The following is a 21316-nucleotide window of genomic DNA, read 5'->3' on the forward strand; positions in this document are numbered from 1 at the left end:
GTTGATATTTCTTCACATAAGTGACAGTCATGAAGAATTATGAGCCTTTAAACAAAATTTAAAGATTAAAGAGATTTTAAACAAAATCAGTGGCAAATTCAAGTTACTTTTTTAAACCAACATGTCTCTTAAATCTGACATTTTTAAATGATATTGAATAGTTTACATTAGAAGAAATAGACCATTTTGGACATTAGCTTGTAAAATATTGTCCTTACCGACCCCTCTATCTATCTATCTATCTATCTATCTATCTATCTATCTATCTATCTATCTATCTATATTAATCTAATCTCATAAACATTCAAGTGCATGAAGATGCAAAATAAAATAAAATATTATATATCTTCACTTTCTGAGAATATAATCATCTCCAATATAGAAGATTAGGATTGGGTTCACATTTGAATATTTTCATGATAACATATTGTTAATAAAAAAGAAAAAACAGATTTTAATCTCAGATTTCTGACTTAAATCTCACAATTCCACGAAAAAGTTCTGATTAGTTCTGATTTAATTAATTCTGACTCCTGAGTACAATTCTGACTTTAATGCCAGAATTCTTAACTTTATTTCAAGTTCAGAGTTCAATTTCAGAATTCTGAGAAAAAATATATAATTTTGTTTTTTTTCTCTGATTTAATTTTAGTTTTCTACGTGGCCTAAATCCTCTTCAGAACTCCAAAAATCAGTTTGAAAAACAGAAAAATATACGTCCAGAACTCAGTTAAGAATGATCACGTTGTAGTTTCCTTTAGTTTCTAAATAATCCAGTTATAGTTTTTTGTCAGTTCACTGCGTACAGAAACTACTAATGAGCTAATTCATCACAGTTTTGATATGATGAGTTTTGAAAACTCTGCTCAACCACAGGCTGAAAATAATGAAATTCAACCACAGATTGAGACTTTTCTTCTTTAGTTTGAGCCCAAACTCACATCAGAGAAGTCCCGTGTCGTGATCAAGTGTTCTCCTGCAACAGCAACGTGGGATTTTTAATGAAACCACTCGGAGGTTGAACTCGTGGTGAAGCGGCGAGGGAATAAAAAGAAGGAAGACACTGACTGAGTCAGCATATGGCGTTTAGGTGTCAGGAAGCAGCAGAAAGTCCACACATGAGAAAGTGGGACATCTGCACAGATGACTCTCTTCCTGTGTGTGTGTGTGTGTGTGTGTGTGTGTGTGTGTGTGTGTGTGTGTGTGTGTTAAACATATTCAGCATTCTGTCAGAGAATTGTAGCGATGTGCAGACGCAGCAGACTTTATCTGGTACATGAGGTACGTGTGTGTGTGTTACAGTGGGTCTGCAGTACTTTATTAAGTCATGTAATTTAATTAAATTAACATTTTTATGATAAAGTGTTGTGACAAATGTTCCTGCTGGATCTATCTGAGAATCATCTTTAAAGCTGGGGTAGGCAACATTTTTTAATTGTTGTTATTGATCAAAAATGTCCACAATAAACTTTCAGGATAGTTAGTCCTGTCAAAATGAACACATGAAATAATTATGTACCATGTGTTAGGAACATCTCTGAGAGGTTGTGGTGCATTCCAGTTGTAGTGGGAACTCAGATTTCCAGAGTTAGGATCACAAGTAAAAAGTACTTGTGAAGTATTTGTTTCACAGTAAATCAGTCATACACAGTTTTTACCCATAAACACATTACTATGCTATTCTTGTTTGCGTCAAATACGTAGAGGTTGTTATTAACTGTTTGTGATATCTAGAAAATTCAAAAAGTGGTAGAAGATGGATGGATGGACACCGGAAAGCAGAAAAATAGAGTTTTGCGCCCATATTTACCGTGTGACATCAGCTTCTCAGTACCATAATCCATAAATGGTTAAATAACTGCCAGATATGGAAAGTGAAAATTATATTGGGGAAAAAAGGAGCAGAAGCACTCACTCATTGAACAGGGTTAAATTCATAGTGTCATCAAACAGAAAAACAAAAATGCAGAATGATTTTTCCTGCTCACAGACTAATTTATTTTAATCTGTTGATTTGTTTCAGTCATTTCAATTTTGTCCTAAAGGTGTTGAGTGTAACTTTTAAATGTTAATTCTGTCTTTGTAAAACTAAACATTGATTCTGAATCTTTTTTTCATGTTTTTTTTTTTTTTGATACTTTTCCCAGGTTGGATATAGAACTCTGCGTGTTTGACTTTTCATGATTCAGTTTGGAGAGCAGAGGTGGACGAATCGATGTTCTTCTTTTTTTATAACACCAAAAACAGAGAACATGTGTTTATTAAATGTTATAATAAATTTCAAACACGTCCTGGTCTGTCGCGGTTGTGTCAGTGTCAGGACTCACTCTGCTGCTGCTAACTGGAGTCTGGATAATCCTCTTCGTCTAAGTGATGCTCTGTGTTTGTGTGTTTGCAGAATAACACTGATCTTGGCCTGTCCCATGGATCTGAAGAACTTCCCTATGGATGTCCAAACGTGCATCATGCAGCTGGAGAGTTGTGAGTAACTACACATATACATATAATATGCATATAATTACCTAAACCTAACCTTTAATTTGAATATAAACATAATTCTAGTATATAAGTTTCTCCTGATTTGTTTACTTCTTCGACTAAGGCTACACTGTATAATATGTTAACAAGAAAAAATAACAAAAACTTTAGTACAAAATTGTAGTAATGTTGATACTACAATACTACAGTTGCAGTATTTTTGTAGTATTGATGCTCGTATTATACAATACTACAATTGTAGTATCAATTGTATATGTATATAGTATTTCTACTGTATTCTCTATTTTTGCATTTGTATGTTTTTCAAAAATGTATATCCTATTATAGTAGTTGTCTGAACCCGACTCTGTTGTTATCACAAGTGCAACTCTAATTTTATCTAATCTAATTTTATCCAATCTAATCTAATCTAATCTAAAAGGCCCTTTCAAGTTGTAAAGACCAGCATATACCAGCCAAAAAATGTCCCCATTTTCCCAGAATGTCCTTGCGTCCTGTGGTTATTCAGGGTCAAAATCTATTCCAGAAAGAGGCTGAAATTAAAGGACATACAGACAAGGTCAAATAATATAATAATAATATAAATAATATAACATTCAGAATAAGCCAAGCTTGTAGATTAAATAAAGGAAGTAATTTAGAGGATGCTTTCTTCATAAAAATGCACATGGAATAACCTCAGAAGACTGTTTCAAAGTCATATACACATCAGTTGGAGATAAATGTAGACAAGCGGTAAATCGTATATATACAGTATAGTCATTTCTTACCTGATTTCTTCTGCTGTCCCTCAGTAGAACAGTAATCATGTGTATCTTAGCCAATAATTAGCTGTAATCAGTCATTTTTAGACTTATACAGCTAAAAGATGAAGGGTTGAGCCCCCTTATACCCCCCCCCCCCCCCCCCCGGTTACAGCTCTGTGTTTTCAAAGGACACATTTAATTTGTTTATATCTTTTACAGGTAAGTTAACTTTATGTGTGGTATTAATTAAAAGTGTGTTAATGGAGGAGCAGGAAAGACAAAACATGTTGGGCCCAATATAATTGTAAGGCGGGCTAGATGTGGCCCCCGGGCCTCGAGTTTGACACATGTGGTTTATAGGTTCCTCGTAGGACATAACATTGACTTCCAAAGTGTTGTCACTAACCATAACCATAACTAGTTAAAGGTTTTGGTCTCCATGAGGACTAGTGGTCCTGATAAGTCAGTGTTTATGCGCGGTCCTAAAGAGGTGACAAATACAAGAACATAAACACACACAGAGTATGTGTGAATGAGTGAGTGAGCAGCTGACAGCTTCACAGTTATGATATAGATTTTCTTCTCGTGGCCTTTTCTTTTCATTCTCGGCTCAAACGTGAGCTGAATCAAGAATTTGAAGCTGAGATTCAAAGATCTCAGGTCTTCTGCAGAACACAATGACGTCAGTGAACGTCAGCTACGACTAATTCTGCTGCTGCTGCTGCTGCTTTTGAATTTAAAGCTTCACAGGGAAATAAACAGACACTGGAAACAGTTAAAACACCAGTGTGGCACTATGAGTGAAGGTTTAATGATTCTTGATAAAATTATATGATAAAATCGACTCCAATAACAACATCTTAAACATATGTTCACGTCTTCATCTCACTGTCAAATAGACTTTTCTTCGGAAATCAAGTTTGTAAGTGTTTTTCTCCTCCCACACCAAAGTCCGTAGAGAAAATTTGCAATTTTAACATTACAGCACACAGGAGTTGTTGATGCACTGCTGCCTCCATCACTAAGTTCAAAGTTCTCGATGGATTTTGGTGTGAAAGAGGTTTATTTCAGTTTAATTTAGTGTAGTTAACAAAGCTGTCCTGTGTCTCACTGTCCTGTCGTCCTCTGTCTCTGTCTCTGTCTCCTCCAGTCGGCTACACCATGAACGACCTCATATTCGAGTGGGATGAGAAAGGACCGGTGCAGGTGGCCGACGGTCTGACGCTACCTCAGTTTATACTCAAAGAGGAGAAGGACCTGCGCTACTGCACCAAGCACTACAACACAGGTGAGTCTCAGAGTCTCAGAGTCACTGTCAGGACTCAGAGTCAGGACTCAGAGTCTCAGCGTCACTGTCAGGACTCAGAGTCTCAGAGTCACTGTCAGGACTCAGAGTCAGGAAACTGTGAGTTAGTATGTGGTTCATAATTTCAGATTATGTGCAGAACTGGATTATTTTTTCATATCAATGCCTGGAAACGGACACAAAACAAACTTTAGACGAAAGTTTCCCCCGACAAAAACACTCAAAAATGGCCGCTGGTCAGCGTGTGTGTGTGTGTGTCGTCTGGAGGTGGATCGTTCATCTCCTCAGTGTCGACAGCAACCGTCGACCTCTGTGTGAGTGATGACTCTGAGTCTGAACTAATCAACACGCACACACACACACACACACAGAATAAAGACATCATCTGCAGCTTTTTTTACACAAATACGTCATAATGATATCATTTAATTCTTTCCATGGTTTTATAAAAATTAAAAACCAACAATTAATGAACAATAATGTGTTTTTTTCACATTTCTGCTACAAATCATGGTCGTGACTCCTCCTCCTTCTTCTTCTCTTTCATATTTCTGTTCTCTGCTTTTCTCGCCTCATTTTCACCTCATTTTCACCTCATTTGCAGTGAAGTGTGGATGAAGCCTGAGATGTTGGTGTAACCTTTAATTAACACACACACACACACATGAATCTCTCCTCTCCTTGTTTTCCATTGATCGTCTTTGATTATATCGTAGTTATAATCTAAACTCACATACGATATCATTTTATATATACATGAAAAGCTTTATAATCTTATATGTAGGTGGAGTGCAGCCTAAAAATCACATTTGTGTGTGTGTGTTGCGCTCTGTCACAGAACAACCATAAAATAAAAGCAAAATATTGTTATTATGACAAACAACATTATCATATTATAACAGGAAACTGTAACACATATTATGTGTATGTGTTTACATATATACAATATTCATATTTCTCTTTTTGTAAATAATTTGCGCTCTACTCTGCCGTTTAAAATTTAAAATACCCCCAAAAATATTATATTCTAAGGATTTTCCTAAAACAATATACTCACAAAACAAAACATTGCAGAATATGTATCGGGGGATTCCACTTTTTAATTTTAAGTTATTGCTTATTTTTCTATCTTTTCTTTTTAACCCTCCTGCTACCTTATGTGGGTCAGATGTGTCAGAATGACACTAGTTGTTCTTGCTGCACCGTAATAGGCTATAAGTGTTATATTAATATTCATATTTCTCTCGTTTTGTAAATAATTTGCGCTCTACTCTTTATTTTCTTGTGTTCTCGTGTGAAATGCAGTTTATATATATATATATACAGTATATATATACTGTATATATATATATCTATGCAGCTTGCTCTGGTGTTTATCAGATTATTTACCAAACAGAGATTAGTGTGACTGTTATGGACAAAGGATAATGTGTTTCCTCCATAATCCGTCGTTTCCTTTGAACATTTCTTCTTCTTTCTTCTTCTTTTCTTCAGGTAAATTCACGTGCATCGAGGCTCGTTTCCACCTGGAGCGTCAGATGGGTTACTACCTGATCCAGATGTACATCCCGTCGCTGCTCATCGTCATCCTGTCCTGGGTCTCCTTCTGGATCAACATGGACGCCGCGCCGGCTCGAGTGGGTCTGGGCATCACCACCGTGCTGACCATGACCACGCAGAGCTCCGGCTCCAGGGCCTCGCTGCCCAAGGTGAGCGTCACGCCAGACAAGGGCGGAGACATGGGCGGAGAGTGAAGGGGGAGGAGGTAGTGGTGACACAAGAGATTTTCAGATTAAAGGAGGGGGAAAAAAACATGGTGTGTGAGTTTGCGTGAGGTGGAAGGATTGTGTAATTATGTGCAGGGAAGCTGTAATCCCACACACACACACACACACACACACACACACACACACTGCACTGACTTCCATTCATTTGGACAAAAATAACCTCATCTTTAACCTTAACTTCACTATAATTCAAACCGTAGTCCCTAAACTTAACCACTTCCCCTTAAATGAGGTTCTGCTTCATTAGGACCAGGTTTTGGTCTCTGTGAGGACGACTGGCCCTGACAAGGACAGAAAAAAGGTCCTAAAAAGGCAACAAACATAAACACACAAACACACAAACCAAGTCTTACGCTCCAGATATTAAACAGGTGAACCGTGATTCCTGTGCACAGCAGTGATCACAGCTGAGGGGAAGGAAGGAAGGAAGGAAGGAAGGAAGGAAAGAAGGATGTTTATGTTAAACTGTGACGTGCATATTAAAAGACAGTTTTGTCATTTGTGCATTTTACTGGCCACTTTATTAGGTACACAGGACATTAAACTTAAAATAAAGGCAATAAAACACAAAATGTTTCCTGATATTTTAAACTATATTATGTTTAATCTAGGACACCGTGAATCAGATAATGTATAACAATGAATATGCATCTATTAAGGACAGGATTATAATGTATTTTTTTTTAATTTCTCTCAAATATTACATCTGTCATGAACAGTGTGCATTTAATTTTAAACTAAATTATTTCTTAAATGTTTCAATTTATTAATTTCTGAAGGGGAAAAAAATTATTGTGAAATAAAATGTGTATTTTCAATGATTTTCAGACTTTAAAGACACAAATATGATGAATATATCTTGCATACACATTATATTCCTCGTTCCTTTATTGAACTACAAAGGTCAACAATAATCTGACGCGTCCTTGTCCTCTGTCCCCGTCCGCAGGTGTCCTACGTCAAGGCCATCGACATCTGGATGGCCGTGTGTCTGCTGTTCGTCTTCTCGGCTCTGCTGGAGTACGCCGCCGTCAACTTCATCGCTCGCCAACACAAGGAGCTGCTGCGCTTCAGCAGACGGAGGCGACGACACATGAAGGTGAGGACGCGTCTGTGAGACGTCGTCACGACATTTTTACCTTCATTTTCATTCTGTTTGTTCGTCGTCACGTCACCTCCAACCCTTTCTTTGTGACAGAAAGATCAACCGAAAAGTTCATTAACTGTCCGCGTAAAACAGAATTCTGAAAAACAAAACACACAAATCATCACAGAGAAGAGAAGAGAAACCGAACAGTTCGCACAGTGAGCAGAATCTGCCTCGGTAGGTTGCGGTGAAAGGGAGAAAAAAATGTGGGACAACAGAGGAGAGACGGGACAAAAAAGAAATGAAAAAAAAATAAATGTATCAGGTGTATAAAGTTCTGTCAGAATAATTCAAAGTAAAGTCGTAATATTTTATAGTATAGTGGTGTATAACTTATACTAGCAGTAGCTGAAATTGTAGTAAAAATTAAAAGGTTTTTTAACATACTGTACAAATAATAATAATAATAGCCTTGCAACTGGATCTGTACAGACAGTAGTATTAGTGGTGGTAGTAGTAGTCGTACTACTAGTAGTAGTAGTATTGGTGGTACTGGTTATAGTAGTGGCAGTAGTAGTTGTGGTGGTACTGGTAGTAGCAGTAGTAGTAGTAGTAGTGGTAATAGTGGCAGTGGTAGTAGTAGTACTGATAGTAGTAAAAATAGTAGTGGTATTAGTAGTAGTAGTAGAAGTGGTACTGGTCGTATTAGTAGTGGTGGTAGTAGTAGTAGTGGCACTGGTAGTAGTAGTATTAGTAGTGGTAGTAGTAGTAATAGTGGTAGTATTAGTGGTGGTAGCAGTAGCAGCAGTGGCAGTAGTAGTAGTAGTATCAGGTTTGGATGTGGATCCCTCAGATCCTCAAAAACTCCTAGTCTTTTTCTCAAAAATGGAACAAAAACAAAGCGGTTAAAACACAAATGTGTTGTTTTTTTTCTAAGTTTAGTTCTTCTCACCCTGTGAACCCTCCTGCTTCTGTGCAGAATAAAACATCTCAGGTCCTCCGGTTGTTCTGTGGTTTGTACAGGGATGTTTTGTCTGCAACGTCTTAATAAAGCCCACAGTGCTGTTAAAAATAAAGTAAAGTCAAATCCCACCAATCCCTGCTCTTCTCTGACCTGGAGCTTGTTTGATCGCAGCTTTGCGAGTCTCTTGTCATCAATGATTGATGCGGAGGTTGATTAAAGACGGAGCCGCAGAACAAACACAAACCCAACTCATCACTGATTCACGACGCGGACAAATAAAGACAGAGGAGTTCTCCTCCTGTAGGGACAGTTGTGTTTGGGAAATGCATAATTTAAAAGAAACAAGGGCAAACACAGTCTTTGGGGATTTTTTAATGTCCTGACTGAATCCTTTTTTTTTTTTTTACTTTTGAATGAGGCGGCGGAACGGGCAGCAGCGTCTGGGGAGGATGTTGGTTTTCTTTACGACTGTCTGTGGTTTTGTTTAGAGCAGTAACGCAGGGATTTGTTGTGGCTGTGATGAGGGAAGGATTGTGGTGTAGTTTATTATTATAGATAGCTGTGGTGTGGTTAACCCACACATCGTCTGTAAACACTTAAAATGCGGCTGTGGTGTCTGGACACATTATTTATCTGTGTTACAGTTATAGTTATTATATTCTTAGGTCAATCTTGACAAAAACATAATGTCCAACGTAGGTTGTTGTCATGTTTGTGTGGTTTTTATTGTCCAAAAACAACAAGTCAAGTGTCAAGAAAGGCACCTAAAAATAAAACAAATTGTTATTATATCCTTTTTTTCAGCACAACCCTATAGGCAATGTGATGGAATTGGGAATATTTGGGAATATGTCATAGTTTAGTTTGTTGGGTTTGAACAAAAATAAAATAAAAACTGTCTATTTTGTGACCTCTGCACAGTGAACGCTAATAAACGCTACTCCCATTTAAAAAAAGTTTATAAGGAGAATTTACAAAGGGTTTTAAATAAAAAAACTACCAAAAAGAAACTATCAATTTAATTTATAACAACAAAGCTAAGTACTACTAAACACTGACAATCAAAAATCTAAAATGATCTACTTAAATGACTAATAACACTATCAAAGCAACATCTAAACACCTTTTGAACCTTAAACATTAAGTCTGCATGGACCAGACGTCCTAAATGACAAATATGCAACATCTTTACTTCAAAACATGATAAAAGCTTCAGATAAGATGCCACATGGACTTAACAGTTCAATTAAGTCATTTTGAATTGATCATAAGTGGTTTTAAATAACTGTAAATGGCAATTTTAGTCAATAAATTGGTTTATCTTTCTTTTTTGATGGAAAACAACAACATTTTTACTGTAATCACAGCAGCAGTCTGTCATCTGTCTTAGTCCTGACGTTGCTGTGAAGTCAAAGACAAACATCTGCAGAGTATAATTATATTCTTTCTTTTATTAACTGTTGGAACACTTTGGATTAAATGAAGATAAAGTAGAAACCTGACTTACATGTCGCCGCCGTGGATATTTTTATATTTAAAAAAACTGTCAAAGTCAGTTCAGTTTTATTTTCTTTCTTTTTTCTTCTTCTCTTCTCTCTCCTTTATTCTTCCTTAAGTTGATTTTTTTTGCCTTTGAAGCATTTAATCAATCACTTCTACGTGTCCGACTCGATTCATCAGCTCTCGGGGCCGCGGTGACTGAACGAGGAGTGAAGCTGTCACTACTGGTTCACTGTGAAACTGCTGCTTTGTGTTCATGTGTGTGAAGGACAAAAAAGGGAAAACGCAAACACCCGCAAGAAATTAGCCTGCAGTAAATTCTTTCTCTCTCTCTGTGTGTGTGTGTGTGTGTGTGTCATGTTCATGCATGGCTGCGTCCATGAGTGCTGTCCTGGTGTTGTAGGGCATGTTGTTCGTGTCTGTCATGACCACAGTTGCTTGACTGACTTCGACATGTTGTAGTGTGTGTGTGAGCACAACACGCCTCCCCCACCTCCACGTTAGCGTCCCTGTGAGGCCCCCGTGTCCCCACTAAGCAGGTGAAAAGTCAAGGACGCAGCAAAAGTGAGGACCAAGTAGCTAAAAGTGGACAAATTACTTAGTGTGGACGATTATGACAAGTTTGTCCTTCTGTTACCAATTTCCTGTCTACACTACACTGTAAATCATCAACAAAAATAAGAAAAATCAACATTACCACGACGTTAACTAAAACACAACATCATTTACTGGTTTGTTTTAGTTAATGTTGTTGTGTTTTCCTATTTGTGTTGGTGAGTTGCACTTCAGGGCCACCGTAGATCACCCAAGTATGTTCCAATAAATGAAGGTAACAATCTACTCACTGATGACGTCACAAAAAATCCCTACTTTTCAAGAAATCCCCACCTACAAAACAGTAAAACAATCATATCGCTGTCAAAACCGATTTGAATAAATGAAAATAACTTATTCATTCATTAGTAGTAGTAGATATATTGTTATTAGAGGTGATTATTTGGCCAATATTTCCCAATTATTTGTTGCTTTCTCAATGAAAAAGTAGGATTATTGAGTGAGTGAATTTCACAGTATGGATTCTGTACCATTCTAAAGAGAAGTTTCAAGGATGTTAGTTGTATATCACCACAGGAGAAAGTTATTCTCCTATAACCTAGAATTTTTCAGTGAGGATCACGATCAAAAAGCCCCAGAGCAGCTACTAAACTAAAAGAAAAAATCTAAAATAAATCGTCTTGACCTCCTGTTCGGCAGCGAGCCATGTTTTATTTAGCACAAATGAGACATGGGCGTTTAATATTTTATAACGTTTAATTCAACTTCAAATTTCAAGAAGTCTCTCATGGATAAATCTGAATTAAAGGAAAGGGAAACTACTCTAAATGAACATGTATGAGATGTTTTTCCTGCTCCAGCTGATCCGAATGGTCAGCCTGTCATCCAGCATCAATGATTTAATTCAGGGGAAACATCTAAAACATGCAGGACTAGAGGGTCCACCAGGACCAGGACTCAGTGTGGGTCTCTTACACACAATGTTAGTGGTAGAAAACCTGTAGAAGCAAAGTAAGGACGAGTGGTGAGGAGCTAAAGGAGAATTCTGAGGTAAAATAGATACAAAAATACAAATAAAAACAAGAATGAACGTTAAACCCTAAATCCAATCGCTGTAATCCCCAATCCCAGAGCCGTGATGGTCGGTGAAGAGGTAGATTAACGGCCCACCTGCTGCGGCTGCTGCGGCTGCTGCTGCTGCTGCTGCTGCTGCTGCTTTCAGGTGAATCAGACACTAACCCTCGCTCGCTCAGCCAAAAGTGGAAGAACGAGAAAGATAGAGCGAGAGAGCTTGAGGCTGCACTGTGACCCACATCTGCCACACTGAACCTTTTTGCATATTTTTGTTCTTTATTTCTCCTCGTTACACAAACACTGTAGGTGAACTCAGGTCGTCATGTTGTGTAATTTGAGAGTATTGTTAAAGGGATAGTTAGGGTTTTTTGCAGTGTGGTGGTCTAAGGATTTGCATTTCAACACTTAAATGTATACATTAGGCTCTACACACTTTACTTAATAATCTTCTGTATATCCTTATTTATTCAGTTAATGTATATTTGATACAGTGGGGAATATTTTATTGTACATAATCTTTTCATTTATATTTCTTAGTATATCGTGCCTTAGTAGTATTGGCTGTGAATCTATAGTAGCAATTTTTCCCCTTTTTTAGACCACAATAATTTAACATCACAACACACAGGAGTTGTTGATCCACTGCTGCCTCCATCAGTAAGTTGAAATGTGTTATTTTGTGAATTCAGTTTGAATTATATATATATATATATATTTTTTTTTTTTTTATTTTTTTTTTTTTAATATACTGTGATTGATTTAAGAGGTTTTTTCAAGGATCTAATCTGTTTTTCCTGAACTGTCACTTTAAATCTTTGCTCTGAAGGCAAACTCATTCACAAAAAAAGAAGGTGGAAAAATCAGGCTGTTACGTAATATAATTAGTTTTTGGCTGTGAGGTTCTCAGCGTGAATGTAGGACAGCCGCGTTTGACCGTGTTTTAGTTCACTGTGTCTCATCCTGTGTTCATTTCATGGTTTGAGGTGAATTCAGGTAACTGTGGAGAATTTTTTTACATGTTATGGAAAGAAGACGCTTCACCTGTTAGTTCTGCATTTTCACACCCAGGACTCTCTGCGACACGGCATAAAAAATGCATTTACTCATCAGTGAAACGAGTGAAAGTGGAAACATCACCTCAGTGTGGATGAATATTTAATGAAAACAGATGAAGAGTGGTGTAGGTGAGTGTTGTGAGGGCAATCAAAGAGAAAACACTGTTATTCCACTCACTGATTATTCCTGTAAACTTTTCTTCACCTCACTTAGAACAAAACTGTAAAATAGTGTTGTTTTTTTGTCCGTGTCAAATACTATTTTATTATATTTTGTAGAAAAGGCGGCGAGAGAAAGAGTTTTGACACATTCATGACTCGGCATAAACACCAGCTATCGATTTAAACGCTCTGAGACAAAGTTGTTGACGTTGTTTTCACACTTTAGTTTGATTTTATTTTGTAGTTTATCACAAAACAAACAAGAAAAATGCATGAGAACAATGTTGTCTTTTGGCTAACTTCCTGTCTGGAGGAGAAACATAAGGTTTAGTTCTATTTGAGTAAATTTACATTAAACTGAGAGTTGATTTGTGTTGAATTATTGATCAATAATAAATTAAACAAATTATAGAATGTTGAATAACTCCGAATTTAGACAAACTACTGTATGTACAATTGTCGTATGTTCCTCTCATAGTCATTTGTTACCTGTATTAATATAAGATAACAGAATTAAGGCAAGTGAAGATAAAGACAGATCAGTTAATGCAAAATAAGGTCTGATAAGATAGGGTAAGATAATGATAGTTACGGTAAGGAAATAAAGTTAAGATAAGGAAAGGAAATTAAGATAAAATTGAATGAGAGAAGGCATAAGAATAAGTCAAGTCAAGATGAAGTAAGACAAAGGGAGGAAGGTAAGGTAAAACAATATAAGGTAAGTGAAGATAAGTTAAGGCAAGATAATGATAGTTACGGTAAGGTAACAAAGATAGATAAGGTGAGATAAATTAAGGAAAAAGAGTTAAGATAAGGAAAGGCACAGGACGCAATATAAGGATAAGATAAGGTAATGTAAGATTGAGTGAGGAACTAAAGGTAAGGTAAAATAATATAAGGTAAGTGAAGATAATGATAGGTAAGGTAAGAAAAGGTTAGATAAGGTAAGGAAATAAGGTAAGGGAAAAATAATATAAGGTAAGGAAATTAAGATAATACTTTATTAGTCCCACAACAGGGAATTTAAAAACAGGGGTCATTTAATCTATTGTATAATGAAATTATCTATATTTTATAATATTTATTAACGTATTACATGTTTTTATTTGAAAATCAAATAAATGACTGAATGAATGACACACTTGTGAATGGATTAGAGGATTTAAGTAGCTTAAAAAGATGTTGTCAAGTACACGTTTGTACTTTAATTTTGCACATATGATGCAGAAAGTCCCTTAACCGACCTTACCTTCACTACAGGCAGTTTGACAGCTGAATATTTAAGGAGCTTTTCAGTTTCCACGTCCAAACCTGCGGCTAAAACTGCTCAGAATCACGAGGGGGAAAACACAGTGGAGTTTGAGGTATTTGCATTTGAAGTAGGATTTTCTGCCGAGAGGCTGCTTTAAGTATAATGTGGGCCAAATGAAGGAATCCCTCAAAGTGTAGAAACACTTCACTTTGAAATTTAGCTCCTCAGGATTTATGCAAAGCAACGAAAAACAAAAACAAAGCCTGGAAAAGAAAGAATAAAATATACGAGCGTCATCACTGAGATGGTGGACTTGAATCCCTGATGCGCTGCAGCCGTGTGATAAATCCAGCAGTGAAGTGTGAAGTCACCCTGATCCCCCGGGCGTCACACCTTCTTAATTAACCTCAGTGGACAGTCGCTCTAATGTGAGTCTAATGTGATCCACGGTCATCCATTAGTGAGGAAACGTCCGCCAGGTTCAGCCTTCATCGGCTCCAGCTTCACAGCATCAACAGTCACTAAGAACTCGATATTATCGGGATGTAACAATAACTGTTATTGTCTGTCGTGACCACAAATAAAAGCTAGTGTCGCTTCAACTTACCCTTATTGTCTTTTTCCATTAAACACTTCTAGCTCGGCTCGTTTCTTTTGCTTTTTCATTAGTAATACTACGACAGAGTACTGAAGAGAGAAAAAAATGATCTTTCTAGAATTAAGTCCTAATATTAGAAAAATCCTAATATTACGAAAGTCATAATATTACGAGAATAATTATAAATACACTTAGAATTCCAAATTCTACTTAGAATTCCAAATCCCACTGATTGGTCAGAGATTGTCGTCACTGGTGAGTCATGAGCGTGACGTCCGACACAAGAATCAAAGCTGCAGATCAAAGTTAAACTGACTTAAAAATCCTGAAAACATTAAATGTTAATCTCCAACATTTAGCAAAGGAAATGTCTAAAATGTCAACACTTAACAGAGGAGTCTGGTGTATTTAGAGACAGCACTGCTGAAAGCCAGCGATCGTGAGCCCGATCACGACCACGTTCAGTTGTATTTCCGTTCAGTGACTGTTGCTCCAACCATGCAGGATGTACTGAACCATTCTGTTGATTCTAATGATTCAGTTACACCCAAAACGACTGCTTTACAAGTCTCGAGTTTGTGTGTTGCCATGCTTTGATGACTCCGCCCACGTTGAGGAGGAACTATGAACAGAAAAAGTACCAGATATTTGTCTGTCTCGGCTCAGGTTCAGTCCAAATTCTCTCAGCCTTGAGTCGTTTGGTTCAGAGAGAAAAATCCAAACACAGTTGACTCTCAGTGTGTGTTCTCATAATAGAGCACATTCAGCCACGCTCACAATGATTTGGTCTAAATTGATTTTCTCATTCAGTCAGAATTCAAACGTTGGTCCAGTCTGTGAGAAGAAAAGATCTGCGTTAAAAGCAGACTCTGCTGCTTTGTTACTTTGTTACTTTGAGGAAAAATCATGTCGGGATTGTGTTTGATACAAAATAAGAGCCCGGGTTTCTGCTCAATGAACACAAACACTGACGTACTTCAGGCAGATTAGATTCAGTCTTTTCATGGAGCCATTACAGATCCGTGTGTTTGTGTGAGTGTGTGTTCTTGTATTTGTTGCCTCTTGAGGACCGCGCATAACCACTGATCTTGTCAGGACCACTCGTCCTCATGGAGAACAAAACCAATAGTTTGGGACTAAGATTTGCGTTGTGGGTAAGGTTAAGGTGAGGGTGAGTCATTAACTGGTTATACTTAAAGTAACACAATGTAGGATTTGCTCTCTGCTTCCCCCTACAGTTCGTAAACGGTATTGTTGTAAAATATATGTGCAGTTGTCTGTAAGTGTGTGTGTAATTACTGTGAGGACATTTTAGCTGGTCCTCACGTTGTGTCCCACCTTAAAAGGGTTAGGACAGGTTTCAAACTTGCGGTTCGGGGGCTACAAAGTGACCAGACCAGACACTCACTGACCCCTGGGTTAAGACCTGGTTTTAGGGTTAGAATTAGGTTTATGTTAAGGGTTAGGGTTAGATATTTAGTTGTGTTTGTTAAGGCTAGGGTAAGGGAATAGGGAATACATTATATCTGCCATAAACTCTGACCTTGTCAGGACCAGTAGTCATCATTGGGGACCAAAACCTGGACCTAATGAGGCAAAAGGAAGTGGTTAAGTTTAAAGATAAGGCTTTTATTTAGAGTTTCCCTCAACAACAGGACAGAACAAACAGGCTGCTGTTGTGTTTTATGGGGCTGAGGCAGCACAGTTAGCACGGTTAGCACATGTAACTGTGTTAGCGTGTATTGGATTAGAATAATATTCCCCTGCAGGGATTTTATTCCCCGTGATTACGGCTGCGTGTTTACGGGGATGAATGAGCTGCACGTGATCATCGCGTCATGTGAATGGAGGCGTACGCCACTAAAACAGTGAAAGAAAATAGTATTATGACTTATATATATGTTATAATTTTAGTCATTAAGTCATTCTCCTTATGTTATAAATTTAGTCTCATAATTTTCAACTTTATTCTTGCAGTGTTATGATTACATTTGTGTGATATTCTAACTTTTTCTTGTAATGTTACAACTCTATTCTCCTCAAATTACATCTTTTTCTTGCAATATTACGACTTTAACTCATGAAAGATTATGGCTTTATTCTCCTAATTTTACAACATTATGTTGTAATATGATAACTTTATTTTTTATAATTTTACCACTTTAGTCTCCTCATATTACAACTTTTGTCTTCTCTTATTATGACTTTTTCTTATGAAAAATTACAACTTTATTCTCCTAATATTACAACTTCATTCTTGTAATACTACAACTTCAAATTTATAGTTTACTTTAGTCGCCTAATATAATGACTATTTTCTTGTAATATTAGGACTTTTTCTCTTAAACAACATTACAACTTTATTTTTTATAATTTTACAATTTTAGTCTCCTAGTATTACAACTTTTTTCTTGTAATATTATGATTATAATACTTTATTATCCTAATATAACAACTTTATGGCTCTGATAAACAAAGCAGCAGCATTTGTTGTTGTTGTTGTTTGTTTGTTTGTTTGATCGAGGGCGGAGGCTAAAGCCGAGCGACGGCCAAGTGCTTCTGTGATTTCTGGAAACTGTAGTCGAGCGTTTCTGGGAAATGTCAGCGTCAGAGTGTTAATCAATCAGGCTGTGCTGGTGCTTTACATCGCAGCCTCCACTTCGGCTCGTCTCTCATCAGTGTTGGACGGGAGGACGTCGTCCTCTCTGCAGCAGCAGCAGCAGCAGCAGCAGAGGCTTCAGTCCCAGTTGTGCTGATTTCTGTGGTTTCTTCCCTGATGCTTTATTGATTCTTCAGTGACACTGATAGTCTGAAGAAGAAGAAGAAGAAGACAAAGAGAGAGAGATGAGACTGAGGCTGTACCTGCCTCACAAGTCTGTCTAATTAGAAAGACAGAGTGAGAGAGCGTCAAACAGATACTGCAGCACAAAGAGAGAGAGGGAGAGGGAGGGAGAACCCTCTGTGAGTCCACGTCCAGAGTGACACCTCCTCCTGCTGGGCAGCCGTGGCAACTGCAGCCGTCTCAGACCAGCAGTGTTCATCCTTGAAGGATCGGCCCACCTGAGAAGCATTTTAGGAATCAAAGGGAAGTCGAACCTTCAGTCTGCTTCAATAAGCAGCAGCAGCAGCAGCGCCGTCGTCTCAAGATTAGCATGAGAAGAATTCAAATGAGTCAGAATCAGTGCCGACGGAGACACAAGGAAAAATAACTGTTCGACATTAGAGACGCTGGATAGAATCCAGGATCGTCATGTTTCAAGTATACGAGTAAAGAAAGAGGATAACTCTGTCTCTCACTGTAAATCAGCCCTATACTAGAAATAAGTTAAATATTATTCAATTTATATAAATGTTCTTGTTTTAAGGAAAATAATCTGCCAATAGTGTAAGTAAATGTTGCTTGACTAGAAAATATATAACTATAATAAAACTATCTTGAAAATCTACAGCCACTGTAATGTTGCTTTGTAGGTTAAGGATATATATTATATGTTATATATTATATGGTATATATTATATAAGGTTGTACGAAATTCTGTCTTCCTTTTTTCAACAAAAGTTAACTTAAAGACTTTATACTTTAGAATTTCTTATAGTTTCACACACACAAAGTGATACACTGCAAAAAATAGCCAAATATTCTTAAAGTGATTCAAATTATCTTCTTTTAAGAGAAAAAAAAAACTTGCCAGTGGAGTAAGATAATTTTTTGATTAAGCTGAAATTTATACCTTAGAATATCTTATATTTTCACACACTCCAATTAAACAGCCCTACTAGAAATAAATCAAATATTCTTAAATTGATTTGACTAGTGTTGTTTTCATAGAAAAGAAATGGGTGGATTAAGCAAATGTTGCTTGTTTAGAATTCTTAACTCTAGCTTGTAAATTTAGCGACTTAAAATGAGGAAAAACTGGCCAAAATTTAAGAAACTTTTTACAAACAACAAAAAATTCTGTTATGTAAGAAATGTTGCCTTTACTCGGCTAAGCTGAATTTAAAAATGTCCTTGTATTTTATTTTGTTTCTGACACGTTTGTGATGGCACAACTGACATACGGGTCTTTTTTGGGTTGAACAATTGTGGTTGACCCTACTGATTCAACGTGCTGGTGATTTATCGCAGATGTGGACCCAGTTTTGTCCACAGGCTGAAAAAGAATCGTACACTAAGAGAAGTATTTCTGCAGCCACTGCACTTCTACTTAACGCCAGCATTACCAGAGAAAGCAGCTTTGTGATTGATCATCTATAATCTTCTTGTTAGCCATGATTAGGTGTTTTGCAGCAGGGGGGGGGTGAGGGGGTGATGAGAGGGTGAGGAGAGGGTGAGAGGCTCTACACGCCGTCTACCTCTAAGTACTTTGATCTCACAGGCTGTTGAGCAGCTTTAAGGACAAAGGCAGATAAGAGAGCACAGGGATCAGGAGGATTGAGGAAGCAGTGGGAGACAGATCTGTGATTTAATGCTGGACGAACTCTGACCTCTGAGACTGACAGCTCGACGCTGACGCTCGGACCACACTCGCTGTTTGACATGTGACACTGGAGATTTCATTGATAATACATAAGCAAAAGTTTATTCTCATACAAATTTCCATGTAAAATACCAAAATAAATAAAACACTATGCATATATTTTACACAATAATTTATCATTATTATGACATTATTATGTATATAACCTTCACGGCCCCTAGCGCATACACTGTGTGATGCTATGTGACGCTTTTGGTAACTTTTAATCCCAGTCTTGTCCAGAGTGATGTGGCCAAGTTTGAAGTTGATGGCATTAATTTTGTAGAAGGACGAGATCGAATATGACAGAGAGTATGTGCAGAATGGAGTGACTTATTTTACACCTTCTAATACTTTATATGTACAATATCATAATATAAAATGCAAGTAAACTGGTTGAGATTGATTGACTGATTGACTGATTGATTGATCAATTGTTACCTCAGAATTATGTCTCCACCTTGTAATTTTTGGTGTAGGAGAATTTACATACATTTACATTAACATACTCCAATGTTCTGGAAAGAGAAGCCAATGTGGAAAAGTCTGAAACTTTTTCTTGAATGTCCATCAGGGGGCGATCCCACTAATTTTTTAAGCAAATTTAAGAGAAAATGTGTCTACTTTTTACTTGATTTATAACATAAAATAACAATTTATCTTTTTTAGATCTTCAGTGAATCATGACGTCCATTTTTGTATCAACCACCTCACTGGAAATCCGCCTACCCCAGCTTTAAATCCTACATTTTATGTCACCACACATTTATGTCATTTAGTCCGTCTTTGAATCGTTATGACGGGCAGTTTAGACGTTTTTCTTTAAACAGCTCAGTTTTTTCCCCCTCAGCTCCACAGAATCCACTCAGCGCTGACATATTGATACTGAAACATCCTAAAAAGCCTCAAATGGCCTGAATGGAAGCAAGAAGCAGAGACGAGAAGGAGGAGGGAGGGCGGAGAAAATGAATCAGCAAAGGCAAATGTATAATATATTTCCTTCTTGGTGCTGGAATTGCTTCTGGAGGGAAATCACGAGGCGGAACGCGGGGCAAGGAATTCCTCCGGCGGCCTGTTTCAGGGAGGAGACGGATGCCGGCATTAGTTGGGGTTGACAGTTTAGCGAGCGGCGTTTTATGTAAATGTGGCTCTTCCAAAAACAACCATCCAAAGGTAATATTTGCAGATGAGACGGCGGCGGACGATCGCGCAGCTCACGCTGTTTGCTCCCTGCGTCCTGATAATCTGCTCGATTAATCTCATCAACGAGATAGAAATGGTTCAACTGATGGAGGGAAGTGTGATGGATGAGTGGACCTTTTCCTCTTTTTCCTCCTTCTATCGGTCCAGTTTCAGATTTTTCTTTAATATCTTGGCATTTTTATCATCCTTTCTCACTAATGTACGAAAGGACATTAGTTCAAATCAAAAGATTTGAGCGTCAAAACTCAAATCTTTTGAGTTTTGACGCTAACGTAGGTTCAACAACACTTTGACAGGAAAAGTGAGGTGATGAATATTCAAATTGGTTTATCTAACGCCCTCTCTGGTCAAACACCAGCTACTGCATCCACATTTTGTCATTGGCTCTTTTGTCACTGCTCCACTCTAATGTGTCCAATCAGTGCCTTTGTCAGATTTCACTACCAGACCACACCCCCGCTCTCCCTAACTCAGCTCTCAACCCACTTTTATGGCATTTTTCAAAATCAGGCAAAGGGTTACACTCTAGTTAAACTTAAAATCCTGCTCTGGAGTTTGGATATTTTCACGAAATTGTCAGGAGGGGTTGTACATTATCACATGACGTTCTCAGGAAGTTCTGGTTTCAGTTTTCTCGTTGAATTTTTGTATAAATCTTGTTTCTCAATTGAATGTTGTGGACATTCTCCTGTGAACTTTTGTCTTTTGTTGCGTTCATGACAATTTTCTGGACATTTTGCACAGATCACGTGCGAAAATGACATGTTTGAAAGAACCTTGAAGTCAGTGATATTGAGGAGAGAGATCAGGGACATGAGACATCATCACTTAAGCAGATTTAACACGCAGTGCTCCAACAAAACAAACAAGAAAACATGCTAATGTTAGCTACAGCTAGCTGTTTTTTGTATCTTGTCTGTAATACACAACAGCGGACACATGTCCCAAAATGTCTTCACCACCGGAATACTGGTGGACCAGTTCATGGAGACTGCAAACACGCTTTGT

The 21316-nt window shown here is 37.5% G+C and overlaps 1 protein-coding gene across 5 annotated transcripts in view; it reads left to right on the plus strand.

Moving 5' to 3' along the window:
• glra1 (glycine receptor, alpha 1) overlaps positions 1-21316 on the plus strand; it is a 120739-nt gene that overhangs the window by 91608 nt on the left and 7815 nt on the right. For all 5 annotated transcript variants that reach the window (XM_058649470.1, XM_058649466.1, XM_058649467.1 and 2 more), the window contains 4 exons: positions 2399-2481; positions 4396-4533; positions 6046-6260; positions 7288-7437. In XM_058649470.1, coding sequence (XP_058505453.1) covers positions 2399-2481; positions 4396-4533; positions 6046-6260; positions 7288-7437 — 586 coding nt within the window. The remainder of the gene's footprint in view (positions 1-2398; positions 2482-4395; positions 4534-6045; positions 6261-7287; positions 7438-21316) is intronic.

This window comes from Solea solea, chromosome 14 (assembly GCF_958295425.1).
Source record: "Solea solea chromosome 14, fSolSol10.1, whole genome shotgun sequence".
Classification (NCBI taxonomy): Eukaryota; Metazoa; Chordata; class Actinopteri; order Pleuronectiformes; family Soleidae; genus Solea; species Solea solea.